This window comes from Eretmochelys imbricata, chromosome 8, assembly GCF_965152235.1.
Source record: "Eretmochelys imbricata isolate rEreImb1 chromosome 8, rEreImb1.hap1, whole genome shotgun sequence".
Taxonomy (NCBI): Eukaryota; Metazoa; Chordata; order Testudines; family Cheloniidae; genus Eretmochelys; species Eretmochelys imbricata.
Window position 1 is genome coordinate 9,866,752 of NC_135579.1, and position 17,137 is coordinate 9,883,888.

The 17,137-nt window shown below is 44.9% G+C and overlaps 1 protein-coding gene across 2 annotated transcripts in view; it reads left to right on the plus strand.

Annotated features, from left to right (window-relative positions):
* Positions 1-17,137, plus strand: part of KLHL3 (kelch like family member 3) — a 54,225-nt gene that overhangs the window by 14,382 nt on the left and 22,706 nt on the right. Inside the window, exons 4-6 of one of the 2 annotated variants that reach the window (XM_077824110.1) lie at positions 6,444-6,606; positions 8,038-8,040; positions 11,447-11,556. In XM_077824110.1, the coding sequence (XP_077680236.1) occupies positions 6,444-6,606; positions 8,038-8,040; positions 11,447-11,556 (276 nt within the window). The remainder of the gene's footprint in view (positions 1-6,443; positions 6,607-8,037; positions 8,041-11,446; positions 11,557-17,137) is intronic. The other variant, XM_077824108.1, reaches the window with a different exon arrangement.

Sequence of the window (17,137 nt, forward strand, 5' to 3'; positions counted from 1 at the left end):
TCAAACTAGTTCAAACCCAAGTGGACAGAGGCCTAGAAAAGTCCAATAGGAATAGAGATGTTTGCATGATCTAAATAAAATAAAACCCAAACAGCTTCATCCCCATGTGACTTATTTAAACATCACCCTGCTCCCTTTTGAAAGCCCAGAATAATGTTAATACAAGAAACTGCATTAACTTAAAGAAAGTGAAACCGATTATAAACAAAGATGAAACTGACTAGTCTGTTTCTATATCCAAGTTGATATTGTTATGGAAATGTCTTATAGAATTTAACTTAATTTTATATTGAAACCAATAGAATAGAAATTACTCTTCAACACTGACAGCAATGCACAGAGAATGATCTCCTTTTCCCTGATCTCCTTTTTCTAACCATTCTACAGAACATAATGAACAGTTCTATTCCTCCCATAGAGCCTGTGATGGCTCTAGAAAGGAGATCATTCTTTGTCTCTTTCTCTTTGCATAGCTAGCCAAAGAAGTTCAGACAGCATGAATGATGAAGAGTAAGACTGTTAATGTCTCAGGTGTATCTACTAAAAAAGAGTGAGGAATTGTTTTATACTGATGCTCATTACAGAGAACGGATTGGGGGAAAATCCCCCTGCCATGCAACAATCTGAGGAAATCCTCACCTGGGGTTTCCTCCCTGCTGCCTCTTGCTGTAATGTGGTGTGAGTTTTTGTTCTTCCCTCCCTTTATGGGGTGTGTGTGTGTAAGCTGGCCCCAAGGAATTTGCAGGAACATGCGATTATTGTGGGTCCAGTTCTGTCCATGGATGCTTACATACATCCCCTTTTGGCTTCATTGGAAGCTGCCTGTGTGCCTCTGAGCAGAGCCTGCTTCCCAGTGTATTCTAGTTACATGGCTTGGTAGAACCCTGAAAATCTGGCTTTTCCAGCAGGCTGTTGTCATGCCAATTATGTGGATTGCCCAGGTAAGAGAAGACTTCAAGTTGTAGCTGAAATTAATGTCTCTCCAGTGGCTTTCCATTGCTCGCGTCTAAGCTGCTGGCTCAGTAAAGAGTTATAGGGAACAAAGGCCAGCTGCTGACAAAGGCTCAAAGCCACTTCCCCCTAGTGGAGATCGAAGTCAAGTAGAGAATTAAAGTGCTGCCAGGTTTCTGAAGAAGCTTCTGGTGCTGTGAGCTTGATGAGAGTTTATTAGAGCAGCTCTGCTTTGCTGAGCCAGCGCTAGTTCACTGTGGTGATGGAACAGTTTTTGTGGTGGAGGTGCTGAAGGTGGAAACCATGTATTTGGGTGGTTGTTACTACTTCAAACCAGCACCCCTGGTTCCAACACCTAGGGTAGTGCAGATATTTGGAAGGAGACATAGCTCTGTCAGCCTCACGAGGGCCGGACCAGTGAGGTGCCATTAGCATGGGACTCCCACAAAAATTGTCCCCCTCAGCCTTTGCGTTGGCCTTAGGGTGTGTATGTTGCAGAGAGAAGAGCGAGGGACGGTAAAAAGGGACTTGATTTGGTTCCTGTTTAGACAAAACCACAGAACCAGGGAGGGAGGGAGGCAGTGCAGCATTATATCCGATGCGTGTTCTGGAAATGCCTGTCCTGTATTTGTTGCACAGTGACCAGCTTGTGTAACCTTGGGTGGGCATGGAATCTCAAAGGGGCTGGGATTATCCTCTCCATGGAAACTCTTCTGAAAATACCTCATTCCTGGAGCAATCTGGACTTCACCAAAACCTCCCCATTCAAATAAACGTTGCTCTTCAAGTGTCTTTGTGAGTTCCAAGGATAGGTAAATCTTTTTTGGCAGGGATGCTGTGGCAGTGCCCAGAGAAGAGGTGACTCCATCAGATGCAGGGATATTACTCCAAAAATCTTCCATTCCATTTGGTGATGGAACGTTAATGCAGGACCCCCTGAGAGACCCCCTACAGCACGTCACTGGGAAGAGATCCTTAACAGAGCTGCTTAATTACCTGCATGCATCCAAGAAATTACCATCCTAATTGAGCAAGTAATTGTCAATAAGTATCATTAGGATAAACTGGTTCCCTGGGAATGGGCTCATTGAGCTGATTCCACAATTAAACCCTTCCCAGTTAGGTGCAGGATGCTATGTTTGAGTGCTTCCCTGTGCACTCATTGCATGAAGAAAGTGTAAGTGTGTGTGTGTGTGTGTGTGTAGAATGAAAAATGTCCGAGAATCCAAGGCATGAGGGGAAAGAGCTGGGGACTCTCCTGGTTTTTAAAAATTTTTACAAATAAATGTGGTCTGCAAAATGTAATTAAAAACCTCCCGTAAACTCTGCAGCATTTTGGAGCCTTCAGAGGTTGCACCCTTTTACCCAGCACATCTCTGGCAACGCTGGAAACTGTTGTTAAACAACAACTTTGGCATACAGGAAAGCTGTGGATGAGGCAGAGAGAGTCCTTCAGCATAGGGCTTGTCTACACTACCTGCTGGATCTGTGGGCAGCGATCGATCCAGTGGGGGTCGATTTATCTTCTATAGATGTGATAAATTGACCGCTGAACACACTCTCCCATCGACTTCAGTACTTCACCAGAACGAGAAGTGCAAGCAGACTCGACAGGAGAGCGCCAGCTGTCAACTTCAGTTATTCACGTAGCTGAAGTTGTGTATCTTAGATCGACCCCGCACGGTAGTGTGGACGAGCCCAGTGTGTTAAGGAAGTCTGTGTTCTCCTTGCTACAGGAGATATTCTTGATTTACATCTGTGTCTAATGGAGTACCAAGGAGACCTCCTTAATATCCCTCTGCTGTGGCTGTTCAGTTTTAACAGGACCCAAACTGGGGTTCCCCCCAATCCCTTAGGAAGGATTAGAGGCCAGTATCGTCAGATGGGAGATGGACAAGGAACGAAAACTCGTAGCACCTTAAAAACTATAGTGTGGGTTTTGCAGTCACAGTCTGATGTGGTTTGTTGCACGCGCTCTCAGCTGTTTGCCAACAGACACAGTTAGCCATTCTACAATATAAAGTTTGGGAAGGAATATTTTTGGGGAGTGGAGTTGATGCCTCCGCACTTTTTATTTCATGTCCACCTGTTTCTTCTCTCCCTCCTTTTCTCTGGCTGTTCCTCTCCTTGTTTCTCCACACGGAGATGTTACCATGTGTCTGTTTGGTTTGTGCCAGGGTCACCCGTATGGAAGCATTTCACCTGCAGTGCTGCTGCAGTATTTTCCCCTGGGGAAAGCATTTAAATGCGGGAGCTGGTCTTCATTCCCAGCTGCTAGTGCTGGTTGGACATCATTTGGAGAGCGGGGCAATAAGGCAAATTCTCTCTCTTAAACAAACCAGAGAAATCAAAGGAAGCTGAATGTAGCTTCCTCTGTCCCATGTGCCGTTGGCAGCTGCTCATCTAACAGCACAGTGTTTTCATCTGCCTTCCACATGGAGGATCCATGTACTTCTGTGTCTCAAACTATGTAGAAAACTTTCCAGGAAGAGGCTTCAGGGAAACAGCAGCACTTCAGGATGTCTGTTCGGGAAGCAGCCTTTAGTCCTCTGCTGATATGCAGAGTACCTTTTTGTTAATGAGGATGTGTGGTTTGTCAGGGGAGGGTTACAATGCCAGATCTACATCTTTGTCTCGGACCTGCCCCCTCAACGTATCCTGAATGGGCTGTCTAGGTCTACCTCATTGTTTGCTTCTATCATATATATCTGGCCCTCATTACTGTTGCATCTGAGTTACTCTCAATATTTAATGTATTTGTGCTCTCAACACCCTTGTGTGACAGGACAGTTCTACTATCCCTGTATGACTGAGGATAAACTCAGTCTTTGTGCCTAATTGACTTTCCTGAGATCACACAGGAGGTCTCTGGCAGAACATGGAATGGAACCCAGGTCTCCCACAGCCAAGGCTAGTGCCCTAACCACTGGGCCATACTTTCTTTCAACTGCAGCAGTCAATATAAATGTGTTCACACCTTCTGACGTTCAGAAACTGTTCCCAAACCAGCTGTGACCTCAGCCAAACATTTAAAAAAATACAATCCCTTGCAAATAGTGTTCAGCAAAACGAGAATCTGAGAACCAGCTACAGCAGCTGCCGAGATCTGGATATTGCAGCTTATAACCATGTATCCGATTCCAGATATAAGTCATCCCAATAGAGAATTTCAGTAGTAAATGTAGCACAGGTTTTGATGTAACTTTCAAAGGAAGACTCAAGTTTTAGCCAGGAAGCTGATGTAGCTGAGAAACCAAATTAGCATTTGCTGTCTAAATTGCACCCAGCAACTTGAATTTAAGCAGTAAGAGCCAAATTCTGATGCAGTTGAAATAGATGGCAAAAACTTGTGTGGATTATAGTGGAATTGAGATTTAGCCAGGGTATGTGATTAGGCAGGGCATTTCCTCCTGTTATTTCTACAGGAAACATACACAGTGCTAACGGATATCCTTAGCTGGGTTTTCATGTTCTCTGGTAAAAACAAGACTGGTAGAGAAGCACACAGCTGAGAACAGAGAGAGTGACAACCCACTTATCTGTTGATACACTATATTTTTCTCTCTCTCTCTCTTTAAGCATTAGGTAATGATGCTTCTTTTCCATGCAGCAGGCCAAATGCTTATGTCCTGGGGAATTGTTCCACTACTCAGAGTAAAGTACGCTTTACCCGTTACATGCCCAGTGCTATAATAGGAGGGGTTCCGGGAAGTTTATGTGGCTTTGTTGTGCATTTGTAACCCAGAACAGTATAGCTTTATTATGGATGGCCTCTTTCATGCAGATTTTATCCCAAAACACAGAAGGAAATCCTCTCACTCAGCTTGCTCAGGACAGTACATTTGGAAGCTGTGATGTATTGCTACAGATGGCATAACCTCAGCTTCTAGTGAACCTGGGAGGATCTCGCTTCTTGGGATGGTTATGTAAGCTGCGTGCACACCCCCACGTTGAACTGAGGAGGCAGTTTTAGTAGAATAATGAGAAAGTAGAAAGTTGTTCATAGCTAGATGTTAAGATAACACTGCTCTCGCCTTTTTAACTGAATCAACCAAACAGACTAATCTGTTCCTGGGATCGAAGTGTTTGGATGAAACAGCCCCGTGGGTTAATTGATTTCTTTGTTTTATTGTTGCCTGTTGGGGTTGTAGCTGTCTGTGAAAGTTACTGCTTGGTAATATTAACATGTAATCCAATTGGATTCGATTTTTTTTCTTTGAATGGATCAGTGGCTTAGAATGTACCTAAGGGCAGGTTGCCGGTTTAGTGCTATTCTGCTGAGATGTATGGGGGAGGGGGAGGCTTGGGAAAAAAACATTTTTGCTTCTTACCAACACTGAGCTGCAGTAAGGTAAGCTTTTTTAACAGGCATCTGTTTCCCCTGATCAGAAATAATTTAGAAGTTGGTGACATGTTTTGAAATCCCATTAATGTGTGGCTGGCGTTCCCATTAAGAACGAGTTCTCGGCACTAACCAGAGTTATGAAAACATGGACTCAAAAAACTGATCGCAGTGCATTGGCAAAAGACAAGAGAAAAGAAACGTAACAAGCTGAAGTGACGGCTGCAGTGTCCAGCCTGGCTTTATCTCTGACTTCCTGTCCAGGAGCTCTGAAGGCATTTTCTCTCACAGATGAACAGTGCTAAATGCCGTAGGCCGAGTTCTTGTCCTGGGTTTATCCCGGCCTCCATTTTTTGCACTCTCAATTCAGTGGGTGCGATTTCCAGCGCCTGGACACTTAAGTACCTCATTTGTGGGTGCAGTCGAGTACTTCAGCATCTAAATCCTATAAGTGGCATCTGCAGTTTTGTGGGTGCAAAGATGTGGTCATTGTTCGAGTATTAGGGCTGTCCCCCAAGAGAATAGTTCTGTACCTAAAAACCTTTTAAACCGAAAACTGGCTGTGGAGCACATTAATAGGTCCTTGCCGGTACAGAGCACCCACCTACAAATAAAAGGATTTTTTTTTTTTTTTGGTTGGAAACTCAGATTCCAGGTGGTTGGGGTCCTAAGTATAATGGAATGTTTGTGTGTTTGTGTGTGGGGTGTGAGTTCCATCCCAAGTCTGCAAATAATATAATGCTCTCCAGAACGAAGGCTTCACGAGGGACCTACTGTCAACCAATTGAGGATTTTAGGTGGGTTGGCTGTAGCAGGCTCGTTGTGCTGTCTCTCTCCTCTGCCTGACTGTGCAACTTCTTCAGTGGGGAAGAAGTGAGGAGGGGAGCTTCACTGTTGGGTGCCCCAAGATGTTGCTGCTTTTGCCAGTCACCACATGGGGGAGGGAACCTCTGTCCATAGATGCTCCTAAATCTTTAGCACCTCTTGTGCTGCCGCTAACACCCTCCGCCCCTAAAAAGCCAAGAAACCCATCCTTGTTTTGAAGGGGAGTAATATCTGGTGAGTTTATGCCAGGAATCAAACTGGTGCCTCTGGTGCTAACTCTGGTTTCTCTCTCTTCTCCCTCCCACCTCTCCCTTCCCACTCTCAGGTTTTGTTGCCAGCTGCCAGCTTATTGCAATTAATGGATGTTAGACAAAACTGCTGTGATTTTCTCCAGTCCCAGCTGCACCCCACAAATTGCCTTGGAATTCGAGCCTTTGCAGATGTGCACACCTGCACTGAACTTCTGCAGCAGGCAAATGCATATGCAGGTGAGCAAAACATCCTGGCTCATCCCAGCCACTTAGAGTTTGGGCCCAAGTATAAAGGATACTTGGGGCTGGAGCCATTAGCAACTCGTACTTTTAATGTTGTTTCCAAAGAACATGCAATGGGCTTCTTTATTGGACTTTGCAGGGCTCTGATGCATGGTGGTCCTGCAAAAGACGGAGGTTCTTCAGAATAATGGAAGCTTTGGAGGTGAAATGAAGGACTTTAGTTTAATTTGTTATGGAGAATGCAGGCGGGTGTCAGGTGAATTATTTCCTTTATGTGTTCCTAAATCTGTAGTAGAAATACAGCTTGGTTCTTCTGGAAAAAACACTCTCTAGAACAGTGGCTGAATATCTTGTCTGTTTGTCTTATCAAATTTCTTTCTCTCCTGCTCCTCTTCTGTGAGCGCAGCCTTTCAAAGCATGTTGTAGTGGGGCTCCTCTGACTGACCCTTTGGGGATTTACGTTACTATGACCGACGAGGGGGAAGTTGCTCTCATAGTTTTCTCAAATATTTATCCATAAGCTAACTGAAAAGCATGTTTACTCATCTTCGATGTGCCAGCATCTTGTCTTTCTATCTCTCTGTACCGCACCTCATACACTGCAGTGTAATAAAGAGAACACAATCCTTAGTTCAGTCTCTTAATACATTTGATCTATATTCTGCAGATACATTTTACACTTAAGATGAGAATTTGCCGGGGGGACAAGGAGAGGTTGTTTTGTTTTTGTTTTATACTTGGAAGCAACGTTAGGCTGTAACCATTCACTGATCACAATGGGCACTTGTGAATTTACTTTATTTATTTCTTGATACTATTTGCAACAGTTCTCTTACAGACCGCATGAGCTCAAATCTGTCTAGTCGTATTGGGCATCATGTTGTGTACAAAGTACTCTTTTTAATCTAAATGAGCCAAGAGAAGGCTGAGTATCTGGACAGCTAAAAGCCAAACCCTAATGCAAGGTGCTCAGTCACTTAGAACATTTTCTACTTAAATGGTAGTCAATCTAGTTACAAAGCTGCTGTTCTAGTTTGCAGCTGCACCACAGGGCGCTCAGTCACTCTCAAAGCCTCCCTGACTTTGGCAAGTTCCAATATACCAAGCGGTACCAGAAGTTAACGTCCATGCTCTGGGTAACGCCTGATGGCATTAATCTCCAAGACTTGTAATAGAACTTGGACAGAGAGGTTGCCACTATTCGCAACCAGGCCAACTGCTACGGACGTATCGTTCAGAGTGTGCCAGGCTTTGTCTGTGCCAAACACTATCCTTCTGCTCCACCTCAGCTAAATTCAACTTATATGGTCCCAGGACACACCAGACGCTCTTTTGGTGGCCTTTGGATGAGGAATGCTAGCTGCGTTGCGCTATCAAGGCCCTTTGGCTAGTTACTCAGCAGTGTCAGCCATGTTTGTTTGGCAGCTGGTATCCAACCACAACAAACCTGCACTAGTTTGATGTGCATTCTAGGAGCACTTGTCTAGGCAAACAGGTTTAGGGACACATCCTGAGCTGGTGTACATTGTCATTGTTCCACTGACTTTGAAGGAACTATGACAACTGACATCCATGGAGGAAATGCCTCTTCAATTTAATGGCTGACTTAATTGGATAATAACCTATTGCATAATACCGATTCCTCAATGACGTCTCTTTATACTCTCTGCTTGCTTTCTGCCTGCGTGCATCGTCCAGGAGATTTGTTCCTGTATCTGTTAGCTAGTGCCCAAGGCAGAAACCCAAGTGGACCCGAGTGAGAATTCTCCACGCTCTTAACTCCCCCGCGCCCTCCTTTCTCCAGTAGATTTGCTTCTGAGCTTCTGCCTGCTGTGCTGTGCTTTGTGTAGGCAAAGCAGGGCTAATCTCCAAGTCCTTCCCCGATCAGGCTCCGCGTTCACGCTTCCTCTCCTCTGCGACATTTTGCCTGGCATTTATGGTTTTTAGTCATATGGTGAGTAGGCTCTTTCGCAACAAAAAAAAATCGGGTGGCCACCAAATTCTCCGGCATTCTCCCTCAAATCCAGACAAAACCTTTCAGCCTCCCTTGTTGCATTATTCCCTGGAGAAAAACATACTCTGAAAGGGATGGTTTATTGTGTAAGGGTTTGCTTGTAATACCTCATTATCCTTGCTTCCAGGACCCTGGTTAATCTTTAACCTAACAAGCAGTGCATTCTGTATATATTTATTTGGTTTTTTGGCAGTTGCTTTTGTTGCTTTATTGGCCTTCATGAGTCCCTGTTAATACAATAGCCTATATAACGTTAATGAAACTCCATTAATAAAAATGCCATTAAAATTCTTTGAGTTGTTTGTGTAACAACATTAAGCCAAGCCAGAAATCTGAGGGAGACCCCAAGGATTTCATGAGCTCAGTTACTCGAAAATGCCTAGTTTAAAAAGCTTAATTTTAAACAATGGATGATTTAGGCAGGTGAGGTAGTCTTCTTTATATGAGAGGGCAGATGCTGTTAAACGTGTAAAATCAGAACGTGTTTTACATGCTTGTAACAAATAGCAAGGAATGAAATATTCATTGTCTGCTGTCCAATACCTGAACTGTCTTGGTTGAAACGTAGATTGCATTATCCAGAGCACATGCATTGTGCTGGGTGGAGTCTTGTACTGTCCGCTGGCATAGGCACAACATGTCAGGGCCTAATTCTCATTTACACTAAAGCCATTCATGCGAAGGTACCCTGAAGCGGGTGCTGATTGTAATGTACATCCACCCTTGTGCAGCCAGAGTGTTCTGTAAAGTGTCAATGAGAATCGGGCCTGTTAATGTCTGAGTTCAGCCAGAGAATTTGCCACGTTAGCTGGAGTAATAGTCTTTTGCGATGGCCGTTTCCTAGAAGACAGTAAGGGCGGAGCGAGCGGAAAGGGAGGAAATGTAAGGGAAGGCATTGCCACCTGTTTGCTGTCATTTAACCCACACGGCACCGTGAGTGCAGTACAGAACAGAACGCAAGATGTGGCCCTCGCCCCAATGAGCTCACCTCGGTGCTCATGGCTGGATTTCTCAGTGCTGAAAGGATTAGGCCTTGAAAGTCGCTGCTCCAAAGAGACTCCCCAAGCTTAAAGATTCATGTTGTCATATTTCAGCTGAAAGATAAATGGGGCTGTACAAGCATTAGGTGAGACTGTAAGTGCCTAGGGGCAGCAGCTGTCTTAATTCTGTCCTTTAAAGTACCACATGCATGATGGGATATATACAAATCCTATTGATTTACATAATAACATAAAGCACCAACTCTCCTGCGAAACATTATAATAATGGATTGGGCTGTATAAAAGAGAGCCAGTTTGCAGTAGTACGGATATTTGTCTAGCAATAAAAGTGTCTGTAAACAGATCTCAGCCTTTTTAGACAACAAATGTCTAATTATTTAATTATATGGACCTGTGCCCTTCGTTAAGCTTTAATATGTAATGGAAAGCACTGTCCGATCTGAAGAGCTCTTTCAGAACTGTGCCAGGGAGATTGCTCCCTGTTTGATTATTTGTGACACACAGATATTTTGGTATTTTTATACAGTGCCTCTCAAAGTCAGAATGGAGGGGGTTGGAGATGGTGGAAAGGGACTTAGGCCAGGGTGGATCCTATGAGTTTAGAGGAAAGGGTGGGGTAGGTAGAGGGATAGGTAGTTGGTGGGGTCAGTAGTCAGAATTTTGAGGATGGGGGAGACTAGGTTTATACTTAGTGATGACGGAGCCTGAGGACAGTAAAAGGTTAAGTAGGCGGAAGAGAGTGATGGGGGTGAGGGCAGGGACAGGGGAGGTCAGTGGTCAGGAAAGGTGGTGGAGGTAGAGACCAGCCGACAGACTGGAGTTACTGTTAGGAGTGATTTTGACCCTGGGCATTTGGCTTGCTGGAGCAGGAGAGGAAGATGCAAGTATTAGGTGTCAGACAGGATTTGGGGGAGGGGAGTAGGGGTTAGTGAAACAGGGTGTGGGTGGCACAAGAGAGGGGTCAGGGTGGAGTGTGGCTGACAGCTGTTGAGATGCCTGGGATATTGATGGGTTGGAGGTTATGGAAGGCCTAGGAGTGGAGATGGGAGGCTGATGACTCTCCATGCTCTATTTAATCACCCCAAGCTGCCTGAAATTTCAGCAGTGTAATTCTGTGTAATTCTTCACTTCCCGTGTGGCTGTCAGACCGCCGCTGGGTTATACACAACAATGCTGACTGTGACAGTCTTGTTGAAATGATTCAAGTCAGTGTCAGGGTTTTTTGGTTTAATAACTGGCAACGTTCAGAGCCTCCATTGAACATCTCTGAAAGTTAACAACACAGCATTCCTTAGAACAGTGCTGGCCTTAGTGACTCTAAGTCTCACCTACTGACTCGCCAGCACCACTTCCTGCCTCACCGTGTGGTTTTCTTCTGGGGGTGTCTCATCCAAGTACAGAACAAATCTAATGCCGCTTAGCTTGCGAGAGCAGACAAGGGTCACATCCAGAGGTGGCATGGTTGCAGGTTATCTATTGGTCGGGAAACGAGCTCTTCTTTCTGAATTGCCATTGGTAATTATACTTGCCATTGAAGAAAAATACTTAGCAACACTACAGAGTTTTATTTGTGCCATTTTATGATTTATTGCAATTAGTGAATGAATCTCTGGGGCAGCATTTCAAATAACATCAGGTTGCTTTAACCTGCTCTGAGAATATTTTCTAGTCTATACAGCATTTTTATTTCAGTGTAATCATATTTGTCTTGGGCCATTGCTGTAATAGTAACAATTCTCTGAACACTGTAGTCCTTCTGTTGACTGAAAGCATGGATTTCATTATAATTTTCCTTTCCAACCTTTGATTTTTTGAACAGAGCAGCACTTTCCCGAGGTGATGCTAGGGGAAGAATTTCTTAGCCTTAGTCTGGACCAGGTTTGCAGTTTAATTTCAAGTGACAAGCTCACTGTGTCTTCAGAAGAAAAGGTACAGTAAGTTATGTAGTAATAGAGAATCTGTTTGGGAATGTTTTGAGTTTTTAGCAATTTTATTGGTAACTGGTCTCATGTTATGCTGTCTTTGAGTCCTTTTTCCAATAGTGCACCACGTCTCAAAAGGAGAGAAAATTTATAACTAATAAAAATTCTAGAACTCCATCAACATGTTCTATCACAATTTTCTCTACATAAAGTCTTGACTATAAAAAGCGTTTTATCCATCTCCTCCCAGGGTAAGAGGGAAATTCTGTTTCTCTTTGGAAAACAGGAATCTCTCTCTTCCACAGATATAAAGCTCGTCTTCTAAACCCAAAACATCATGAGATATCTGACCTTAGGCCTTTCCCTGGTCCTGGATGGGAGGTTGCATGTTCTGCAATTCAGAACTGGGTAATTCGGGAAGGAGAGGTCCACTATTAGGAGGAAATAAGGAAATGCTTTTTTCTGGCAGGGTTTTCTTTTGTTTTAAAAGAAAAATAATGGTGGCTGGTGCCATTTGGAAGTTTGGCATGTCAGGCACCGTACCCTATTGGTAAGGTCCTACCAAATTCACTGATCATTTTGGTCAATTTCTTGGTCGTAGGATTTTAAAAAATCATAAATTTCATGATTTCAGCTACTTAAATCTGAAATTTAAAGGTGTTGTAATTGTAGGGGTCCTGACCCAAAAAGGAGTTGTGTTGTGTGTGTGTGTGTGTGTGTGTGTGGGGGGGGGGTCGCAAGGTTATTGTAGGGGGATTAGCAGTACTGCTACCCTTACTTCTGCACTGCTGCTGACGGGGCGCCGCCTTCAGAGCTGGGCGCCTGGCCCCCAGCCACTGCTCTCCAGCCACCCAGCTTTGAAGGCAGCGCAGAAATAAGGGTGGCAATACTGCAAACCCCTAAAATAACCTTGCCAACCCCCAGCATCTCCCTTTTGGGTCAGGATCCCCAATTTGAGAAACGCTGGTCTCCCCGTGAAATCTGTATAGTATGGGATAAAGGCACATAAAAGACCAGATTTCACGGTCTGGGACATGTTTTTCATGGCTGTGAATTTGGTATGGCCCTACTTATTGGTCAAGGCAGATGAAATAGCTGGAGGGAAGGATGGCCCAGTGGTTAGGGAACTAGCCTGGGATTTGGGAGAGGTGGGTTCAATTACTCCCTCCACCTCAAGTTTTCCTGTTTCACTTTGAGCAAGTCACGTAGCCTGTGTGCCTCAGTTCCACATGTGTACAATTACAATGGGGAGAATAGCACTGCCCTGCGTCAAAGGGGGGTTGTGGGGATGAAGACATCACACAGATTGTGAGGTGCTCAGATTTTATGGAAATAGGGGCCAGATAAGCACCCAAAATGATAGATTGATTGTCACCAGAACATGATATTGTAATTTATCACACTGACATGACCAGCTCACTCTAGGGTTGCCAACCTTTTAATGGCACAAAACCGAACACCCTAGCTCTGCCTCTTCCCCGAGGCCCTGCCCCCACTCACTATATTCCCCCTCCCTTGGTGGCTCACTCTCCCCTACCCTCACTCACTCTCACTGGGCTGGGGCAAGGGCTTGGGGTGCGTGAAGGGGTACGGGCTCCAGGGTGGGGCCGGGGATGAGGGGTTTGAGGTGCAGGAGAGGGCTCCAGGCTGGGAGACGGGGCCCAGGGATTTGGAGTGTGGGAAGGGGCTGCAGGTTGAGGCAGGAGGGGGGTGAGGGCTCGGGTGAGGCCAGGGATGAGGGGTTCAGGGTGTAGGAGGGGGCTCTGGGCTGGGTTGGGATGCTGGGGGGGATAAGGGCTCTTGGCTCAGCGGGGCAGGGCTTACCTCGGGCGGCTCCCGGTCAGCGTGTCCTGACACTGCGTTGCGCACGCCCCAGAAGCAGCCAGCAAATCTGACACTAGTAGGCGGGGGGGTGGGGGGGCAGGAGGCTCTGCATGCTTCTCTCACCTGCTGCAGACACCCTGCCCCCAGCTCCCATTGGCTGCTTCCAGGGCACAGCACGGTGCCAGGACAGGTAGGGACCTGCCTTAGTACCACAGCACTGCCGACCGGACCTTTAATGGGACTGGAGCCACCAGAGTCCCTTTTCGACCTGGTGTTTCGGTTTAAAATTGGACACTGGTCATCCTAGCTCACTCACATGCAAAATCTGAGCTATAGATGCGTAATGAATTTGTCATCAGAAAGTTAAAAGGGAAAAGCAAACTCTCATCCTGTACGTATGATTTTGCCACAAATTTGCTCTGCTTGTGTAGAGCAGCTTGCACAGGGTTTTACTAGCTCTTCGCACTGCTGTGTTGACACATCTGTTGTGTTAATAAATAGCCTTTACTGTCCATGTTCCCACGATATGGAAAGCCGAGCTTCCACTCTTCTCTTCTGGACTTCATACAGTTGAAAACATAATTTTTTTGGTAGGTTTTGAAGTAAGCGTGCAAGACTGTAAAAGAAAATGTAAGCTGAAGCCACACATTCAAAACGACAGAAATTAATAACAGGCTAGATATGCAAAAAGAATGGGATTAATGTAGACATGCAGGATCTGGCATCCAAAGAAAATTCCAAAAATTCAGGTCATATTGACAGAATAGTCCAATAGCTCATGTAAACATCGGTATTATAGGCAGTAAAATTTCTCTGACCTTGCATATTCATCTCTTCCGACGTTCTCATTGTGTAGCGCAGTGGTTCTCAGACTTTTGTACTGGTGACCTCTTTCACATAGCAAAGCCTCTGAGTGCGATCCCCCCTTATAAATTAAAAATACTTTTTAATATATTTAATACCATTAGAAATGCTGGAGGCCAAGTGGGGTTTGGAGTGGAGGCTGACAGCTCGTGACCCCCCATGTAATAACCTCGCGATCCTCTGAGGGGTCCCAACCCCCAGTTTGAGAACCCCTGGTGTAGCTGATTATTTTAAAAAATTGATGGAGTAAGTAGACAAATGTTTAAAACGGCATAGGCCTAAATTGTCATAACCAGATTTTAAGAAGTGCTCACTTTTAAAGTAGGTTAAACTCTTCGTGGGTAAAGAAATAAGTTGAAATGCCTATTCTTGATGTGTCTTCTGTGTATAACGGAACTAATGAACCAGTACATTCCATCTTCCAGAATAGATGGGCACGTTATAGTCAGATACCTGTAGGACCAAACTGTAACCGGGCATCAGGAGGCATTGCTTTTGGAATATTCCTGTCACCAAGTTATCTGTCTTGTTTGTATACATGTGGTCAGCTTGAAGGGTTGTCCTCTTAGTACCTCTGCTGTACCTGGGTGCATCTCTCCCTCCTTACTTCATTGCTTCTTTAACTGCAGACATCTACGTGCCTACCAATGTTTAATGTATTGATCCTCACAAAACCCATGTGAGTTAGGGAAGTGTTCTTATCCCCAATTTACAGAGTGGGGAGGACTGAGGCAGAGACTAAGGTCACACAGGGTACATCTACACAGCATTTTGGAGCAAGTGGGAGCGGGTCTCCCAGCCTGGGCGGGCTGACTCGGGTTAGCAAGGCTCGCGCCAGTGCTCTAAAAATAGCTGTATGGTCAGGGCTTTGATGTTGTGGCTCATGCTAGCGCTTGGATCCTGAAGCCTGCCCCCATCCCTAGACCTGGGCTGGGAAGCCTGCTCACTCACGCCAAAGTTCTGTGTAGCCAGACCCAGAGGGAGTCTGTGACAGAACAGGGGATTGAACCCAAATCTCCTACATCTCGGGCTAAAATTTGCTTATTGATCCATCACTTAAACCTAATAAATATAACCCAGGGCTTTGAGCCCAATCCTCAATGGACCTGCACCCCATGCCACGCTACGGAAGCTGGTGCAGAACTCCTCAGAATCTGGGGCCATCAGAGATTTCTGTATGGGAAAACACGAAGGCTCACTCTGTCTTCTCTCGGGCAGTGTGCACAGAGGGGATATTCCAAACTTGTATAAAAGCTTTTCAGGCAGTCCCAGTCTCTTCGTACACTTTGTTCGTTACTCAGCAAGTCAGAGCTCCCCTTCTCCTGAACTCGAGAGCAGCAACTTGGTTTGGGTAGGTGGCTCTCACTGAACTGAATGGAAAAGATTGGCTTTCTCACATCCAGGTTCTCTGGTTGTGTAGCTGGAAAGCGCTCTCTCAAAGTCACAGGGGTGTTGCAAACAGTGGAAGGGTCATGGCCATTCAGATTCTGTTGGGTCAGCTGTGAAATGCTCTGGATGGTGAGTAGAGTCGTGCACTGAAATACAAAAACTGATCGGAACCTGGTAACAATTATAATTCTGCAGAACAGTGAAAACATGTGGAAACTGACACAACTTTTGAAATAAAAGAAGTTGGGGTTTTGGACTAAGATTTTTCCTCTGTTAAAAATTGAATTAGGTGCTGTTGGAAGGTACCAGAGGTACACCTTGTGAGTATGAATTTTCCCGTTTATCCACAGAGTAGGTATAGCACGGATAGCATCAGTATAAACTTCCTCCACACAACCCAGCAGTGTTCTTTGATCTTATTTTGGATGTCTTGAGATAGCCATCAACTATTTTGGACTAAACTATGACCAGTAGAACTGGTGCCATCACATGACTTTAATTTCTCCAAACTGGAGGCCTTGGACTTAACGTGGCTGCCTCCCAGAAGAAACTAAGATACTTGTAAATTGTGGGACTGATGATTTGGTGACTGCCTGGAAAGGTCAAAACTGGAAGGCATGTACTCATAACTCTGAGTGAATATGCCAGACTCCAAGATGCTAGATGTAAGGGATACACTTGAAATCTCTTAGAGAGAGTGAGGATATTTTGGTAACCATTGATGGGAAGGGCAAAGGTCAGCACTGGGATATTTCACATGTACGTAGAGGCCCACAGTGAATAAGTGCCAAATTTCACAATTCTGGCTCAGTGGGAACATGGGAATTGTCTGTCAGTCATCCTATTGCAAGGATCTAGATTGTATTACATAATATCTCCAACTGCCCTGCCCCCTTTCCCTACTCTGCAGGTTTTCTCTGGAATGCCTTTTACATTTCTTGATAGGTCTTTAGTCCCTGTCTACACTAGGATTGTAGCTGTTGTGGTTTCAACTCCTTTGTGGATGGGCCTTTCCTAACTGGTCTTTGTTAACCAAATGTTGAACAATATGGGCAGAATGAAATGCTCTTAGATACTTCACCAACCACCACTCTCTACCCATCAGTTGAGTTATTTTTATTTTTTTAATACATCACAGCATGCATATTCTTCCAGGATTCTGCGTGTGTGTGTTCTGTGGCATACTCTCCACTGCAGCTACTGCTATACAAAGTGTCTGTCTATTTACAGTTTGTTCTGGGCCGAAAGTTTGGCCGCAGATCTGAACCTGTTTGATCTGGAAATGAAGCTGGAATTGTGCTCAGACCAGGCTTCTTCACCAAATTTCCAACAGCCCCTTCTTTCCCTCCTGGAAGCACAGGTTTTTTTTTTGGTGGTGTTTGGATATATTTAGCTGCGCTGCCTTGTTTCAGCTATCAGAGGAGGGTGAAATTTAAGAACTGGAACAAGTGTCAAAATATTAGGAATTTCACTGCACATGTTGTGAGCATTTTCCATAGTTGTTTTCAAGT